The sequence below is a fragment of the Prunus dulcis genome, chromosome 8 (assembly GCF_902201215.1).
Source record: "Prunus dulcis chromosome 8, ALMONDv2, whole genome shotgun sequence".
NCBI lineage: Eukaryota > Viridiplantae > Streptophyta > Magnoliopsida > Rosales > Rosaceae > Prunus > Prunus dulcis.
In genome coordinates, this window is record NC_047657.1 from 10,503,671 (window position 1) to 10,519,388 (window position 15,718).

General features: G+C 37.8%; 4 protein-coding genes across 13 annotated transcripts; all 4 read left to right on the forward strand.

Annotated features, from left to right (window-relative positions):
• The first annotated feature begins 1,329 nt into the window (after nt 1-1,329).
• Nucleotides 1,330-3,754, forward strand: LOC117638449 (laccase-11-like). The gene is made up of 6 exons (XM_034373573.1): nt 1,330-1,440; nt 1,525-1,676; nt 1,774-2,018; nt 2,113-2,241; nt 2,476-3,399; nt 3,495-3,754. The coding sequence occupies exons 1-6, from the start codon at nt 1,330-1,332 to the stop codon at nt 3,623-3,625; spliced, it is 1,692 nt and encodes a 563-aa protein (XP_034229464.1). The 3' UTR covers nt 3,626-3,754.
• A 2,352-nt stretch (nt 3,755-6,106) lies between these two features.
• On the forward strand, nt 6,107-6,967 carry LOC117638450 (NAC domain-containing protein 83-like). The gene has a single exon (XM_034373574.1). The coding sequence runs from the start codon at nt 6,107-6,109 to the stop codon at nt 6,965-6,967; it is 861 nt and encodes a 286-aa protein (XP_034229465.1).
• A 762-nt stretch (nt 6,968-7,729) lies between these two features.
• LOC117636310 lies at nt 7,730-11,187 on the forward strand. 8 transcript variants are annotated; one of them, XR_004587051.1, is made up of 5 exons: nt 7,801-8,018; nt 8,165-8,283; nt 8,772-8,813; nt 9,838-9,975; nt 10,881-11,187. XR_004587051.1 is itself a non-coding variant. In XM_034370750.1 (4 exons), exons 1-3 carry the CDS (start codon nt 7,867-7,869, stop codon nt 8,789-8,791), a joined length of 291 nt encoding a protein of 96 aa, XP_034226641.1. In that variant the 5' UTR covers nt 7,801-7,866; the 3' UTR covers nt 8,792-8,813; nt 10,881-11,187. The 8 variants fall into 8 exon arrangements, 4 of the variants coding, with proteins under 4 accessions (XP_034226640.1, XP_034226639.1, XP_034226641.1 ...); XR_004587052.1 differs by having other exon boundaries at nt 9,838-9,875; XR_004587053.1 differs by lacking the exon at nt 8,772-8,813.
• A 1,177-nt stretch (nt 11,188-12,364) lies between these two features.
• LOC117637178 (uncharacterized protein At1g01500-like) lies at nt 12,365-15,615 on the forward strand. Of its 3 annotated transcripts, none has more exons than XM_034372006.1 (4): nt 12,365-12,737; nt 12,905-13,021; nt 13,735-14,524; nt 15,165-15,615. In XM_034372006.1, the coding sequence occupies exons 3-4, from the start codon at nt 13,838-13,840 to the stop codon at nt 15,384-15,386; spliced, it is 909 nt and encodes a 302-aa protein (XP_034227897.1). In that variant the 5' UTR covers nt 12,365-12,737; nt 12,905-13,021; nt 13,735-13,837; the 3' UTR covers nt 15,387-15,615. The 3 variants fall into 3 exon arrangements, with proteins under 3 accessions (XP_034227897.1, XP_034227896.1, XP_034227898.1); XM_034372005.1 differs by having other exon boundaries at nt 12,913-13,021; XM_034372007.1 differs by having other exon boundaries at nt 12,920-13,021.
• Nucleotides 15,616-15,718: the final 103 nt, after the last annotated feature.

Here is a 15,718-nt window from a genome sequence, read left to right on the forward strand (position 1 = left end):
GTTAAGAGTTTCATCGAACATACTCATCCACTTGCAACACCATCTAGAATACACTTGTTAAGATCTCATCGTGGTGTATCAGATACAAAAATGAAGTTGGTTAAAAAGTTTTCCAATGTGAACATTCCATTATATCAACAATTCAAACTCTTTGAGACACAAGCTGGTGGACCTGAAAGTGTTGGGTTCATAGAAAGAGATTTAAGAAATTTTGAGCGAGATGAAAGGGAGAAAATAAAGGGGAATTTTTCCACGGACATCACGTTTCACAGATATGCTATTTGGTACTTGACGTCAAGATGTGTTCACAATGGCCGGATCAACTGTTTTTTAAATTTTATACTCTGTTAATTTTTTATGTACTTAATTCTTTCGGTCTTGCACAAATTTCTAGTTATGTCTATCAATTTGGTCATAATTTGGTATACTTGGTGCCATGAGCAGCCGTTTGGATTAGAACATTTGTGCTTTTTTTTGCAATGTATTACACATTCATGTGGAAAATATCTTTTACAAAATCAAATAAGAATATTCAAGAACAATACAAAACTGTAGAATCTTCACCTATAAACGTAGTATTCTTATGTGCAAACAAACTATGGAAATGTAATACAATGAAGGCAATATAAAGGAATGACATGTGAACCAACAAAGCCTTTCTCCATGCTTCTGATTTATCAATTGATGGCAAAGGTGTGCATAACAGCAAAACTGAGCACATTTGCACTTTAACCCCAGCTTCGGCAGCTCAGCTGGGCTTGCTTTTGCGCATACTCCCATTTTGTCAGAATCCGACAGAATCTGTAGAGTCATTCAGGCTTGATTTTCGTTCAAAGTTTTAATCCTAAATGCTAAATGCTAAATCCTGTTTTAAACAAAAAATCCACATACAATGTCAACATTAGCAAGCCAAAAAAGAAAAAAAAAGGCCCGAAGTGTATATGTGAACAGAAAACATACGCATGATGCCAACCATTTCCCTTGATGGTAAAGTTGAGAGATCCATATCTAGGCTTCAAGTAGCTCTCTTGCTTATACTTGTATTTTCCTAAACAATTAAAAACACAAGATTAAGTTCTTCAGCTACTCTGTTTGCCTCTTCAAGTTGGCGTTTCACAAGAATTCCCCATCTGTATTTTGCTTCAAAGCTTTCATGTACAACCTCTACAGCCTCTACCTAATGTTGACAACACCAACTCCATCTAACATAAACAAACTGATGGTTTATTTTAGATTTTGGGCACAGCCATATAAAACCATTAGAACCTGACTTGCTACCATGTCTCATCCCTACAAACTTGCCATTGTATAACGATTCGGTCACGAAAAATGGCAAAAACCAACAGTTTCTGCTGGGGTTCTTCTGCACTTCTCTTCTTATGCTTAGTTGGGTTCTTTTCCACTCCGGCAAAAGCCGCTTTGAAGACATACCAATTCGATGTGAGCATTTCAAAATGGCAGACTTAAATTGCATGCATTTTATATATCTGGTTATTATTTATCTGTTCCAAAAATTATTTTCAGGTTCAAGTGAAGAATGTGAGTAGGTTGTGCCATTCTAAGCCAATTGTTACAGTAAATGGGATGTTCCCTGGACCTACAGTTTATGCTAGAGAAGGGGATACACTTCTTGTCAATGTTACCAACCATGCACAATACAATATGTCAATTCATTGGTAGGAAATTTATATTTGAATTCATATGATTATGCAAGCATAAAACTAAAATGAACATTTGGGTTTATTAATGTCACATTTTGATTGAATTCTGCAGGCATGGGTTAAAGCAATATAGAAATGGGTGGGCAGATGGGCCTGCCTATATCACCCAATGTCCTATCAAGACTGGACATAGTTACACCTACAATATCACTATAACAGGGCAAAGAGGAACTCTATGGTGGCATGCACATATTTTCTGGCTAAGAGCCACTGTGTATGGAGCAATTGTCATCTTGCCTAAACAAGGGACTGGTTTTCCATTTCTTCAGCCATACCAGGAGGCTAATATTGTCTTAGGCGAGTTGGTGCAACTATAAGATTTGTAACTATATACAGAATTTTTTTGAGTTTATGCAGAAAATGATTGTATTGTTTCTCATGAATGGTGTAGGAGAATGGTGGAATAACGACGTTGAAGAGGTTGTTAAACAAGGAAACAAACTGGGATTGCCACCAAATATGTCAGATGCACACACCATCAATGGGAAGCCAGGGCCTCTCTTTCCATGTTCTGAAAAACGTAAGCCACTGCCTTCTGTAGAAAAGTTCTTGCCTACAATGAGTTTATACAATGCACATGGTGGACGTGCAACTAGTAATTGTGAGAGCTACGTTGTATATACTCATTGTATGCGAGAACTTTTCCATCTATGACACTAGATGTTCTGAGACTACTTTTGTTTTATGGCACTGCCATTTGGACATGAAAAATGAGACTTTGCATTCTCATCCCTTTTTGTTTTTGCTATCTCAGATACCTATGCATTGGAGGTTGAACAGGGAAAGACGTATCTGCTACGAATCATCAATGCTGCACTCAATGATGAGCTATTCTTTGCCATTGCTGGTCACAATTTGACAGTGGTAGAAATTGATGCAGTCTACACCAAACCATTCACATCTCAAGCAATACTAATAGCACCAGGCCAGACCACGAATGTTCTCGTTCAAGCCAACCAAGTGCCCGGAAGATATTTCATGGCTGCTAGGCCATTCATGGACGCACCGGTTTCCATTGACAACAAAACTGCCACTGGAATACTGCAGTACAAAGGCATCCCAAATACTGTGCAGCCAGTTCTTCCCCAACTTCCGGCACTCAATAACACAGCTTTTGCATTGAGCTTCAATGCCAAGCTAAGAAGTCTAAACACAGCACAGTTCCAGGCCAGTGTACCTCTTAAAGTTGATCGACATCTCTTTTACACGATCGGGTTGGGAATCAACCAATGCACCACTTGCCTGAATGGAACACAGCTCACTGCTTCTTTAAACAATATCACATTTGTGATGCCCCAAATTGGGCTGCTTCAAGCTCATTATTTCAATACCAAGGGAGTATTTACCACAGATTTCCCAGACCGCCCTCCAACACCTTTCAATTACACTGGTGCACCACTCACTGCCAACCTTGGCACTAAACTAGGCACCCGGCTTAGCAAACTTGCCTTCAATTCAACAGTTGAGTTGGTGCTACAAGACACCAATCTTCTCACAGTGGAGTCCCATCCTTTCCACCTTCATGGTTACAATTTCTTTGTTGTTGGGACCGGAGTTGGGAACTTCGACCCCAAAAAGGACCCGGCAAAGTATAACTTGGTGGATCCTCCCGAAAGAAACACAATCGGAGTTCCTACCGGTGGTTGGGTTGCCCTAAGGTTCAGGGCTGATAATCCAGGTAAACACATCAAACTTACCAAATAGCATGCTACATTATACTTCAAAGTTACTAATTAAGCAAGAATAATCTCTCTTATATTTGATCATCTTTAGGTGTCTGGTTCATGCACTGCCATTTGGAGCTCCATACCAGCTGGGGTTTGAAGACTGCATTCGTGGTGGAAAATGGGAAAGACTCAGATCACTCTGTCTTGCCTCCACCTACAGACCTTCCACCTTGTTAGTTCCTCGAACCGCAGTGGAGTACTTCTTGAGGAACACAAACCATTGTTTGTTTTGATCCTTTTGGCTGATAATTGCTTGCAAAAAATCCTGCAAAATGCAGGAGTTGTACATGCAAAATTCTTGTTTAAGACCCAATAAAAAGGTGTAATGTGTATCAGATTCTTTTAAATGCTATTTGAAACCTTGTTTCATGCAACAAATTTCTGGGATGACATTGGCCCCAAGTTTTAAGGTTTAATCTATATGGGAAAGGGGGTCTTTGTCGCCTTTCCTCTTTGCGCCCAAGTTTATCAATTTACCCTTCATTTTCTGTTTGAACAGTAACCTGAAAACACAAGTGCAATGCTTGATTCCATACGTTTTAATGAGAAGAAATCTTCTACAGAAGCTATGCCATCTGCTCCAACAAAATGTGTATATATAATATTTAAATTGTATAGCCGCACGGCTATACTGCATAAACATGCGAATATTTTAATAGTATAGCCGCGCGGCTGTACCTTATTAGTGTATTTGAATCATTGAATAGTATAGCCGCGCGGCGATACTTCGTTAATATATCCGAATATTTTAATAGTATAGCCGCGCGGCTATACAGTTTAAATATATTCGAATATTTAAAAAGTATAGCCGTCCGGCTATACTATTAAAATATTAACAAGGTATAGTGCTTTAAATTTTTGTAGTCAATTTCCAACATTGGGTTATGTGGGAGCCATTGTTTATTTATTTATTTTATCAATCGGGGAGGGAGGATTTGAATTTGAAACATTCTTCAACATTGGGAAGAAACGTACCACTATATCAAGAGTTAGTTGGTATGAGGTAGCCAGCTTTAATAGTGGATTTCACTTGTGTTCTGAATGCTCTCAAAACAGCTTATTGTCTATGTTCAAATGAAGGTAAAGAACATTGTCAAACTAGTTCACATTTAAATTAAAAGCTTTCAAATTTTGACCAATTACTTTAATTTTCTAAAAGTTAACAGGAGAGTGCGATCTTGGTGTCTATTCCGACATGTGAATCTGCCAAACATGACATAACGATCAAAGAGTTCAAAACATAACCTCCTGAAACTGCAGCATTCCCAGCTGAAACTGCAGAACTGACTGCATCTTTTGTTTAAAACTTGAGAAAGCCAGTTCCTTTTGGTCGCCTGCCACAACATAATAGCACAATAAAGATGTAGGAATCATATCAAACCAAAAGTTTAAAGCATACTTGGTGACTGGATGAAGGACTGGGAAAAAAGATTCCACTTCCCCAAAGGTAGAAAACCTTTGTTTGACATCTTCATTATTGATATCAAAAGGAAGATTGCGTATGAAAATTGTTCTGTGCAAATCATCTTCTTCGTCTTGTCTGTTCAAGATTTGGTGCCATGCTTTTGCTTAACTTTTCAGGCTTAGGAACATCTGATGCTTTTGCAGTCTCAAAAGATGATTTACTGGGCTCCTCAGAAGATTCAAAAATAGACGGCTCCTTGTCCGTTTGGAGCTGTGCGAGATCATCATGAGAAGTTTCTGTGGCATACGCGATCAAGTTGTTTAGAACTTTTCTTGCAATGTCTACTTCCTCTTCAAAATTTATTTCAGTAGGGATGTCTTTCTTCTCTATGGTATTAGAGTCATGAGGACCGCTGTCAATTCCATCATGGTGCTCGGAATTTTTACCGAAATTCCCAGCATTGCCCTCTAAATCTTTACTGCTACTATCATTCACTTCCATCCTTTTGTCCTGTAAAAATCGGTGCTTTTGTATCATTAGATGTAGATACAATCATACAAGCAAGTACCAAAATAAAGTATGTATTCATCAATAACAGCATTACAGTAAGACAAAAATTCGCTAAATGAGAATAGAGTTACAGTAATGCCACAAGTACCATCTTCTGAAGCAAGAAGAGCATTTTTTACAGTAATGCCACAACCACCATGTATCTGCTTTGAAAGAGCCCAGTCAACAGCTTCAATGCAGAAAAAAGAGCATTGGTTCCACCATGAATGTAAGCTCCAGCATCAGCCATATTCTGTTCAATATCATCCATTTGTTCCCCTTGCCTTTCAACTATCACTGCCATGTCCAGGAAAACTTGATGGAGTTGTGTCAAGCTTCTCTGCGAGTCCTTCAAGGCCTCATGCCTTTCCTGATCCTAACCAGATCCACGTACATTGTGGCAGATAACAAATCTCCTTTTATTCAATTCAATTTGGAAAAAGACAAAAAATAAACATAATAATAAAGTACCAAAACTGCTCAGGACAATCAAATTTTCTTTCAAATTAAAACAAAAAAGAAAAAGACAAAAAAGAGTTTCCATGTTTCATATGGAATTCTATTTCCTTACGCAGGAAGGAAACTAAAGAAACCCTAAACCGGAAACTCCCTATAAATACAATTCAGATTACGCACAAATAACGTCACTTGATTTCTCTTTCTCTTCTCTTCTTAATTAATTAGCAGCACCAAGCAAGCAAGCAATGGCACATCATCAGAATGTGCCGTTAGGTTTCCGTTTCCACCCCACTGATAAAGAGATTGTGGGTTCCTTTCTCCACACCTTGTTGGTCGACAGAAATCCTTTGATGCCGCCGTACAGTTACTTCATCCGTGCCTGCAATCTCTTCGGCAACAAGTTAGAGCCTTCGGAGATTTGGAACAAGTACGGAGGGCCTCAACTTGTTGATCAAGACTTGTATTTCCTTTCCGGGCTCAAGAAGTTAACACCGAAGCGCATGGATCGTAGCATTGGCCACGGCGGTACGTGGAGTGAAACTGAATCCTTCAAACTCATTGAGGACGACAATGGAAACCCGAACCCCATTGGCCGAAAACGAAAATTCCGCTATGAGAATAAAGGGTCCGAGGAGCACACATGGTGGTTACTGGATGAATATAGTCTTTTTGTTGGTCCCAAGAATGACTACAATGATCGTAGTTACGATTTCGATTTCGTGATTTGTCGAATGAGGAAGAACGATAGGGCCTTGAGTAAGGAAATAAATTTAAAGCGTTCATCACAAGATCAAGTACAAAAAAAGAGGAGCACAAACAAAAAGATGAAAAAAGATCATCAAATGGGATCAACGGAAGAATCATCATCACTTGTACAACAAGGCCACTCTTCTAGTATAACTGGTGGTGAACTTGTGGTCTCTTATGATGATGTTGATCCGAATGATCTGACATTCTTCGAGAACAATCCTATCTTCAACATTGAACAAATACTTTGTGAAACCAAAGTAGAGAATGCTTGCAGCCCAAGTAACTTTGAGAATGTCAACAGCAGCTACTCTAAATGGACTGAATCATATATGGAAGAGCTCATGGCTTGTATCTAAGATATTAATTGTACAAGTGATAGCTGTAGATGAATATATTTGTACCACGATTTTGATCGGCTTTAGTTTCTCTTCTTAGTAGATACAAAGTTTCTTTATTTGTCTTTATTTATTTATTTTTGTTTAGATAAAAGTACTGAATATATTTGTCCAGTAAATTTACTCTAAATTGGTTAATTTGATTAAAAATTGGAGCTGCTCTCTTGAATTCTCCATGCTAATTTTTTGTATGTTTAGATTTTCCTTTTAGTTTGCACAAAATAAAAGGGTATGCCGACAAAGAATTAGCAACGCAGCACCATATTCCATTCTCATAAATTAATTCCTGTGCATAAATACACCAGATGAAATGAAATGCGATATACAATAAGCTTCATTTTGAAGTTATGAAAGGATAAGGCTTAACCCCGAAAATCTTAACTTAAAAGCAAGAAACCAAACTGAACAAGCCAAACCAAGTCTGTCCAAATCTATCTTAATACTTTTTTTGTTTTTTATTTTTATTTTTATAAACGACCTATCTTGAAAATTATGTGTTTTTATTTTTTTATTTTTTTATAAAGTCATTTTTAAGTTACTGCCATCCGCCAACTGCGCAAACGATCCATTTTCGTCATTTCGCCAAATTCCGTTATATATCCGAATGACCTGAGGCCCGAGAATGACTTGATCTGGCCCATTGGGCAAAGTTTGCCCAAGCCCTAAATCAGAAGGACTCGGTCCAGCCCAAACAACTAGAGGCAACGGAAGAAGAAAGAAGGTGTTTAGTGCGAACCGAAACGGCGTCGTAGAAAGCCGCATCAACAAAGGGGTAGGGTTTAAGCGAGCTGCATCATCGACCTGTGATTCATTCAACTTATTGATTCTTTACACTGCTACTCTATCCCCCGAAACAAGAAATGGCTTCCTTCTGCAGATCAGCTCTAATGGCCGGCTCGAGATCCATAGCTCGCTCAAGAACCCTCAGCCAGAGCTCCCTAAACTCCCTAAACCCTGCAGCCATGTCGTCTCCATTTGCTTCGGCCACCAGAACCATCCCTTGCGCTACAAGGTACAATCTTCTCAAAACTCTTCAACTCAGCCGTTTTTGACAATTTCAATGGCTTCGGAAACCCATTTTTGGTCTCCCATTTTCCTTCAAGAAATATATAAATACAAGCAAAATAACTGAAATTGTTGTCATTGCAATTTGTATAGCTTTGTTTCGGTATTGGGAAGCATGGAATCAATGATGCCACTTCACAGTGCCATTGCTTCTGCTCGGCTCAAATCCAACATTGCTGTCGATTCCACCTGCTGGAGCTGCCTTTCTCAAGGTAACCCACCTACTTTCTTTTCCTCTTTTCAATTATGTTTGTCTTGTTGAACTGTTTTCTTTTTCTGTTTCTTTAGGGGGCTATTTTATTTTGTTATTTGGACCTATAACTATATTGGTAATGGGAAGTAGGGAGTGTTTTGTAGTTCTTTTCTTATTTCTTTTGGTTGTTGTGTGAAGTAGATTTTGGATTTATTGGTTTTTGGAATAGTTGAGTAAATAAAGAAGAAATAATTCTCAACAAAGCTGTCTCCTTTCTCCAGTTACATAAATTTTAGCCTTCTTTTCTCTTTAATTTGGAGAACCAAAACTTGGGTCAGTGTCAAAGTTAGATGTTAATTCAAGTTTCCAGTGCACAGATGTGGTTAATGCAGTCTGTTCATTAATGGATAGCTTTTAAGGTAGTCATTTCTTGTCTAGTGGCGCACTGATTACCTCTTGTTTCTGCATTGGGTGTCTTCTGACTCATTTTTCTCCATCGTGGTATAGGTCTTGCATCACCGTTGTGACAAGGCCCGCTGGCTATGTGAGGTAATCGGTGCATAGGTTTTCCCTTCTGTGTCACTTTCTCAACAGAAAAAGAATCTTCCCCGTCTTGAACTTTTGGACTCTGTATTGTGTAGCTTATGTCAGCTTGGTTAATTCAGCTACTTAGTTGCTGCCGTTAAACTTCCGATAGATGTTCAGTGGTACTTTTGAGGATATTCTGCTTTTTTATATTTCAAATTACATGGAATGTGCACAGAAATTGCAGTTTGATAAAAATGATCCACTTGGATGCATTTATTTTTAATTTGCAACCTTCTGTGTTGTCAATATATTTTCTTTTAATGGTTCATAGTTGCATATATTGTGTATATTCTTTAATGTGAATGTGAAACAACTAGATTACTGTTAGGCTTGGTTTATTTGATAATTGATAATTTGAGATGGAAAAATGGCATATTTGATCATACTACTTTATATGGCTATTAAGAAGAAAAATAGAAAAATGTGCAAGGCTGGTTGTTGGTCAGGGAGAAGGGAGAAATTTAAATATATTTTAGGTCACAGCATTATTCAGCTAGACCTGTTTTTGTTCAGTTCTTGCTCATTACTAAATTCTCTTGCCTCTGCTAGCAGAAGGTATGAAAATATGGGATATTCTATTTGATGAGGACGTGTCCTACGTCACTATGGCAAGGTTGTATACACTTGATCTTCTTGTTTCCATCTAGGTAGATACAGGAAAATAAGAATACAAGCTGGACATCTTCAAATTAAAATCTTCTCATTGTTCTCAAAACATATATAGGATGCTGGCTAGTGCAAGTCTGGTTCCATGAAAGAACCACTGACTTTGTTGATTTGATGCTGATCTGAAATATGATGCAGTTTGTTGTCATCATTTCCCTTTGAATTGATGTATTAATCTTAGGCTCTTCCGTGCGCCACCCTTCATCAATTTTTTTTATCCTACTCACAGTAAACAAATTTTTTTTTTTTTCCTTTCTCTTTATCAGTAGAATTTCTTCATCTGCTGATCTCTTCCTATTTTCTTCATTGGACTTTCTAGAAGCTGCAGTTCCTCGGTGATAAAGACTCCAGGCTCAGGTCATTTCATGTTTTTGAACCAAATTGGCTTGCATATTGGTTACTCCATCCTCTGCCTTCTTTCTTTTTCCTTTGCTTTCTGGCAATTGCATTGTGTGAGGTACACTTGATGTTCCAAAATAATAGTTTTCACTTTGTCCCAAATATTACATGTACGTTTCTAAGGTAGGCGTCTGAAGACAATTTTTGTGTTTTCTTGTCCTGAATACACATGCGTTCACTTACAGAGATTGTGTCAATAAGTGACCTCAGACTGATTGAGTGAAGCTAAACTTGGTTTTGCTTATCCTTCAATGTAGGACTTAGGGTTTGTTAAATCAAGAATTTAAAAACAAATAGAAAAGACTTGTGTGCAATCAAATGGCCAAAGCATTTTCAAACTTGTGTTGTGTGGAGAATATAGCTGGGTTGGAGTTCCTGCAAATTTTCATGAGATTCCCTCGGTCGGCTATTCGTGGGTTTCAAAATGACCAATGGCTGATAGAGAAATTTGAGATAGTTCCCTAGGGAGCACCCTGATTGGTGGTGCTAAGTTGAAGCCATAGTTGGTGACTCTTGTATTCTATAATATTAATATAGATAGGAAAAGTTGAGATAGGTTGGGTGATTAGGCCTGACATGGCTTGAAGGGTGCGGGCACTATTCAATTGCCATCCTCCTAGTTCAACCTGGCATATCTCATTTTATGTTAGAGAGGAAACTATACCTTTCAAGGTGATGGATAAATTGTTCGACTGTCCATTTGGAATGCAGAAAATTTGCTTAGTTACCATAATCTTGCCGGTATTACTGCATAGTCTGATCACCTGTGAAGTTAATGTGTTTTAATACTCTGCAATAGATCTATTAATGGGTTAAAGCACCTCCACTAAACTACTCAAACACGAGAACCTCAAATGTTTGATACTTTAATTGTGTGATTTTTTACATATGCTTCTTTACTAAATGATGATTTCTGTTTAATGAGAATTTAAGCTTGGCTAATTATAAATTATTCTTGGGTAGGGCTTCTCGATTCAAGCTGAACATGAACCGAATTTAACCAAGCAACCTGGCCTTGGTTCGATCAAGTTGAACTGTACTGCGCTCCCCCTTATGTGCTAATGGCATATAAATTGCAGTTTCTTAAAAGGATTTCTGTGATCAATTTTGGGTTTTACTTCAACTTTTAGACATTTGTGATGGGTGATGGCACATGATGTAACGATTTCCGTGAAAACCTCTCGCATCATTGTAATTCCATTGTTTCGGTTGATTAAGATAACATCCATCTAGTGTGACTAGCAAGTTTCGATCAAGTTCATAAGATTCATGAGAATTTGACCCAAATGTTCTCCTCTTCAGATGAAGATGTTAATGCCGTATCTTTAAAATACATAGATAAATGGTTACTTGTTGGAATTTGGAGACGCGATGTTCAATTGTCGAAATTGATTTTCAATCAAGGGTATGTTTGAGACTGTTTCTGAAATGACAAAAAAGAATGCTTATTAAGTAGTGCCAAACAAGTTCTAAGTGCCAAACAGTCCTAAGTGATCGAATACACATTCTAGTAGTGCTACTAGTGACGAGTGCCAACTGAAAGTTATGAATGAACGCATATAAGAGCACATGCTACAAAGAAACATTTCATGTGAGGACTTATCAACCGAACAAACCTATGGTGATGGGTGAGTCTATAAATGGTCCTCGCTATCATCTGATCTGAGGAGGACATGTAGTTTTAATTTTGGGAATTAAAAACATATAGTTTGGTAAAAAAAAATTAATTAAGAACAATTCATATATTTAAAAAAACATAATTTGACCTTTTCATCACATGATGAACACATGGAGAGGCAAATTTGGCATTTTAAGCGTGTTAGAGTTTTAGATCCAAAGAGAACTTCCGCAGTCAGAATGAGAATCCAATTTGGTGATTTCATCCCTATACACGTTTATTATGTAACAAGAACATTTGAACGTGCAAATTGAAGAAAGACCTACTCAACTTTAAAAGGTCGATTTCACCCATCCACTCGTTTATTACGTAACAGAAGGTCGATATCTGTTTGTAAATTTAACAAATTGTCCTTAATTGAAATCATAATCAAACTAAAAGAGTTTAATCGTCAAAGATTAGGCTGGAAATCCACCGAAAGGCTTGGTCAGCAGCAGTACATATAAGTTTGGCAAGTGAATATTGTCCGTATAATATACATATAAAGTAAAAAACAGAGAAATGTTGTATTTTTCCTATGTTCACAGCCCACGCTGTTTTTAAACGTCAACGTCCGTGTTGGTCCCCGCTATTAACCTTAATACTAGCCATGCTCAATCGTTTGGTAAAACTTGCCTTCATACTAATACACGGCTACAACTCATCCTTAAAGCTTGCAACTTGCAAGAAAAAGATGTCGAAATCTAAGTAGTTTCTGTTCTATTTACCGACATGGGATTAAGATCCTCCTCCACTAGATTCTCACGGCCGAAAATGCTAGGACGTCCCTTTCATTTCATTACCCTGGCCTACCTGCATGCCCTCTCTCTCTCTCCTTCTTGGATAAGATCTCATCTGATCATCTGAGGGAATATCATAATCAGATACAGAGTGGCCCCCACTTCTTATAAATAAAACTAAAAAATCCGAAATTAAGAGAAACCAGTTGTTCTTTCTAAATTTGAGGACTTGGGTTGGTCTTGTTTCTTGCAAATCAATCACAACCCAATTCTGTTTCTCATAGCCAGAACTTGGGTAGCTCTCCATTTTCTGATTCGATAGCTTGTGATTTGCTTTTCCTGGCCACAAATTTTCTGTGGTGAATCAAAAGCTTTTGTTTTGGTGTATCGGACCATTGGAGCCTGTGAGATGTTTGTGATGTGGTGAGTTTTACATTACAAATTAGTGTTGGTGATTAAACGCGCACACACAGTTTGTCTGCTTGTTAAATGTCGTGGGAAATATGTCGTTTATCGCCGGTCATTTTGTTGGGGTCTGTGAGGTCTATTAATTTCTTCTTCAGTCAGTTACGAATTATGATGATAACCAGTTTTGCAGTTTGCAGGGTCAGCAGTTGCTTTGAATGCTTGTATTGAATTCTATACTAATTCAACAATTTGGAGTAGAAGAATACCCTTTAGCTTTGTTGCTCTGCTGCTACCAGATTGTAAGTTTTTAGTTCAATCCTTTGGCTTTGTCGATCTAGTCTTCCATCTCTATTTTTTGTATATTGTTTTTTGGTTTGTTGTGATTTTAAAACTAACCCTGATGTTGGGCTTCAGCCATTAATCTTTGGGTTTCAAATTTCGAGACTTCTGGTTTTTGGATTTTCTCCATTTTTTTTTTCCATCTTATCCATTCTTTTATCTCTTTGTTTTGCTTTGCTTTGGTGTTTCTTTGGCCTTCAGCTCGAGAAAAACTTAGTTGCAACGAGATAGCACTGCTATTCCCAGCCAATAATGCTATGCCATGTGGAAATGTTATCATACATGTCATAGCGTTGTTGGCTGGGTTTGCTATCCCTCATTCATGGAAGCCTTTCTCCTGCTGCTCAGGTTCAGCAATTAATAGCTTTTTGTTTCTCACTTGAGTTCTTACAGAAAAACTTGCATATATGCTTTTCTGCTCAGGTTCAGCAATTAATAGCTTTCTGTTTCTCACTTGTGTTCTTACAAAAAAAACTTGCATATGTGATTTGTTCTCTGTTTCTCACTTAAGTTTAGCTTCCTCTCTTGCTATTTTTATTTTCTTCTGATAATGGTTTTGTCTCAACAACTGGGTTCTCCTTCGTCGTAGTTGGTTTTGTTCTTATCTTCTCTTACAAACAGAGAGAGTTCTTTCACCTTGAATAAATTTCTCTTTTCACTGATATGGATGCAGGTTCTTTATGCTCATAGGATTTCCATTTGTATGGAATATCTTTATTCTTCAACTCAAGTGAAGTGGAAGGATTTAATTGAGGAAAAGTGAACTATTGAGGATCATGGGTAATTTTTATGAGGCATCAAATGGCCAACTTGTTGTGAGGCAATCCAACTACCAACCCTGCATCAAGGTATCACTACCCTGGCTTGATGTAAGAGTCTTTTATGTTAGAATTAGCAAATGCGAGATCGATGATTCTGCTCCAGAATTCCTCACAGTAAATCATATTCCATTGGATCCTGATACCCTTCTTGAAGTCAATGGTGTTAGAACTAGCATAAATTCAGATGGGGCAACAACCCTTCTTCGAAGGGACCGGTTAGATAAGAAGTCTGAAGAAGCTACATTTGTGAGCACTGACAGTATAAGAATGACTGGAAGTGTAAAGTTTGAGGTTTTCGATAAAGATGTTGTTGTGCTATCTGGGGTTTTAGAACTGTGTAATAGTAATGGTTTCAATGCAGAAACAGATCACCTTGGCCAGAGATGGAGCATGAATTGTGAATCTTATATAAGTGCAAGCAGTGGCTTCTTTAAAGGAAAGCAATTTACCGGTGCAGAATCTGCTTCACCTTTAATTGAGGTATACATCGCGGGGTCCTTCTCGGGCACTCCAATAATTTTAACAAAGACTTTGCAGCTTGGCCTTTGGAAGAAGCATGTGAGGAAAGGGTTGTTGGATTCCATACCAGAGTATGAGGCAACTGAAAACCAGAGGAACAATCCGTCTAGATTTGATTTTCAGGTACGTACTGTCCATTTGGTATTTTTTGTAGGCTTTATGTATTTTGAATTTCAGTTTGAGATGCCTTGCTCTTTGTTATATTAATGTTTCATTAGCCATGGCCATGTCTGATCTGATTTCATGGTTTGTTACTGCTCAATGCTCTGCTGTTACATCAGCATAAAAAAATAAACAAAACAGATTAGTTATTGCATATTGGATGCCGAGACTAGCAAATACAATCTTTTGGCCATACAGGTTCGTGTTGAGAAACTACAGATAATACTCAGTTCTATCATCTTACATGTCCTTGAGTTGCATATGGTATAGATATACGATATTCCTGTGATTTTTCATTTCGGCAAATTCTCCAGCCCCGAATTCGCTCATGAAATAATAATTTAAGAAAATAGAACAGATACTGTTCTAAGGAGATGGAATGGTTCAAAGTATAGGAAATTATCACTTCTTTACTTGTCTTTTGAGGCCATATTGCATACTACGCATACCTATAGAACTAAATTCATTAAGTTTTCGAAACCCTTCTGTGCAGCTGAGTCTTTGTTCACTTGCATTATGCTTCTGTGCTGCTGAACAAGCATTCTGCATTTCATTTTAATTTGTCTCGATTCAAACATGTCAATTTACTTTAACTTCACAGGAGTCGGAATACTCATATTACAAACCAGAAAATGGAGAAAACATGTACTGGGGGACAGCATATTTAGAAGGTGAAGATGGAGAGCTTTCATGGTTCAATGCTGGTGTGAGAGTGGGTGTTGGGATTGGCTTGAGCATATGTGTCGGGGTTGGCATTGGAGTTGGGTTGCTCATACGAACCTACCAAGGCACCACCCGGAACTTTAGAAGGCAGCTACTGTAATTTAAATTTCCAAATATTTTCATTTTAGCTACAATCCAATGCCAGATAAGTATTAAGTGGTTTCTCACATATCCCTTTTTGGATCAAGGTTCATGTCTTATCTGAAATAATAGGGTGATTTGTTTCAAATGTAAACATACCATAAAGGCAACAGGTTCCCAAAACCTGTTTCTGAGTTGATAAGAGTGGATTTTTGGTTGAATGGAATGTGACCAAAATTTATACGTCATTCTTGTTAAATGGTTCACCAACTTCTTGGGTTTTGTTTAGAGTGTTTTTCTTGAAAAGAAAAAATAATAATAAGAGTGCAAGCCTCTTATGAATTGCCAGTA

Coding starts and splice junctions, on each gene's coding strand:
- LOC117638449 (XM_034373573.1), top strand. CDS start 1,330: ATGGCAAAAACCAACAGTTTCTGCTGGGGTTCTTCTGCACTTCTCTTC. Junction 1,677..1,773: donor TACAATATGTCAATTCATTG/GTAGGAAATTTA, acceptor TGAATTCTGCAG/GCATGGGTTAAAGCAATATA. Junction 2,242..2,475: donor CTTTCCATGTTCTGAAAAAC/GTAAGCCACTGC, acceptor TTGCTATCTCAG/ATACCTATGCATTGGAGGTT.
- LOC117638450 (XM_034373574.1), top strand. CDS start 6,107: ATGGCACATCATCAGAATGTGCCGTTAGGTTTCCGTTTCCACCCCACT.
- LOC117636310 (XM_034370749.1), top strand. CDS start 7,867: ATGGCTTCCTTCTGCAGATCAGCTCTAATGGCCGGCTCGAGATCCATA. Junction 8,019..8,164: donor ACCATCCCTTGCGCTACAAG/GTACAATCTTCT, acceptor CAATTTGTATAG/CTTTGTTTCGGTATTGGGAA. Junction 8,284..10,880: donor CTGGAGCTGCCTTTCTCAAG/GTAACCCACCTA, acceptor ATTCTTGGGTAG/GGCTTCTCGATTCAAGCTGA.
- LOC117637178 (XM_034372006.1), top strand. CDS start 13,838: ATGGGTAATTTTTATGAGGCATCAAATGGCCAACTTGTTGTGAGGCAA. Junction 14,525..15,164: donor CGTCTAGATTTGATTTTCAG/GTACGTACTGTC, acceptor TTAACTTCACAG/GAGTCGGAATACTCATATTA.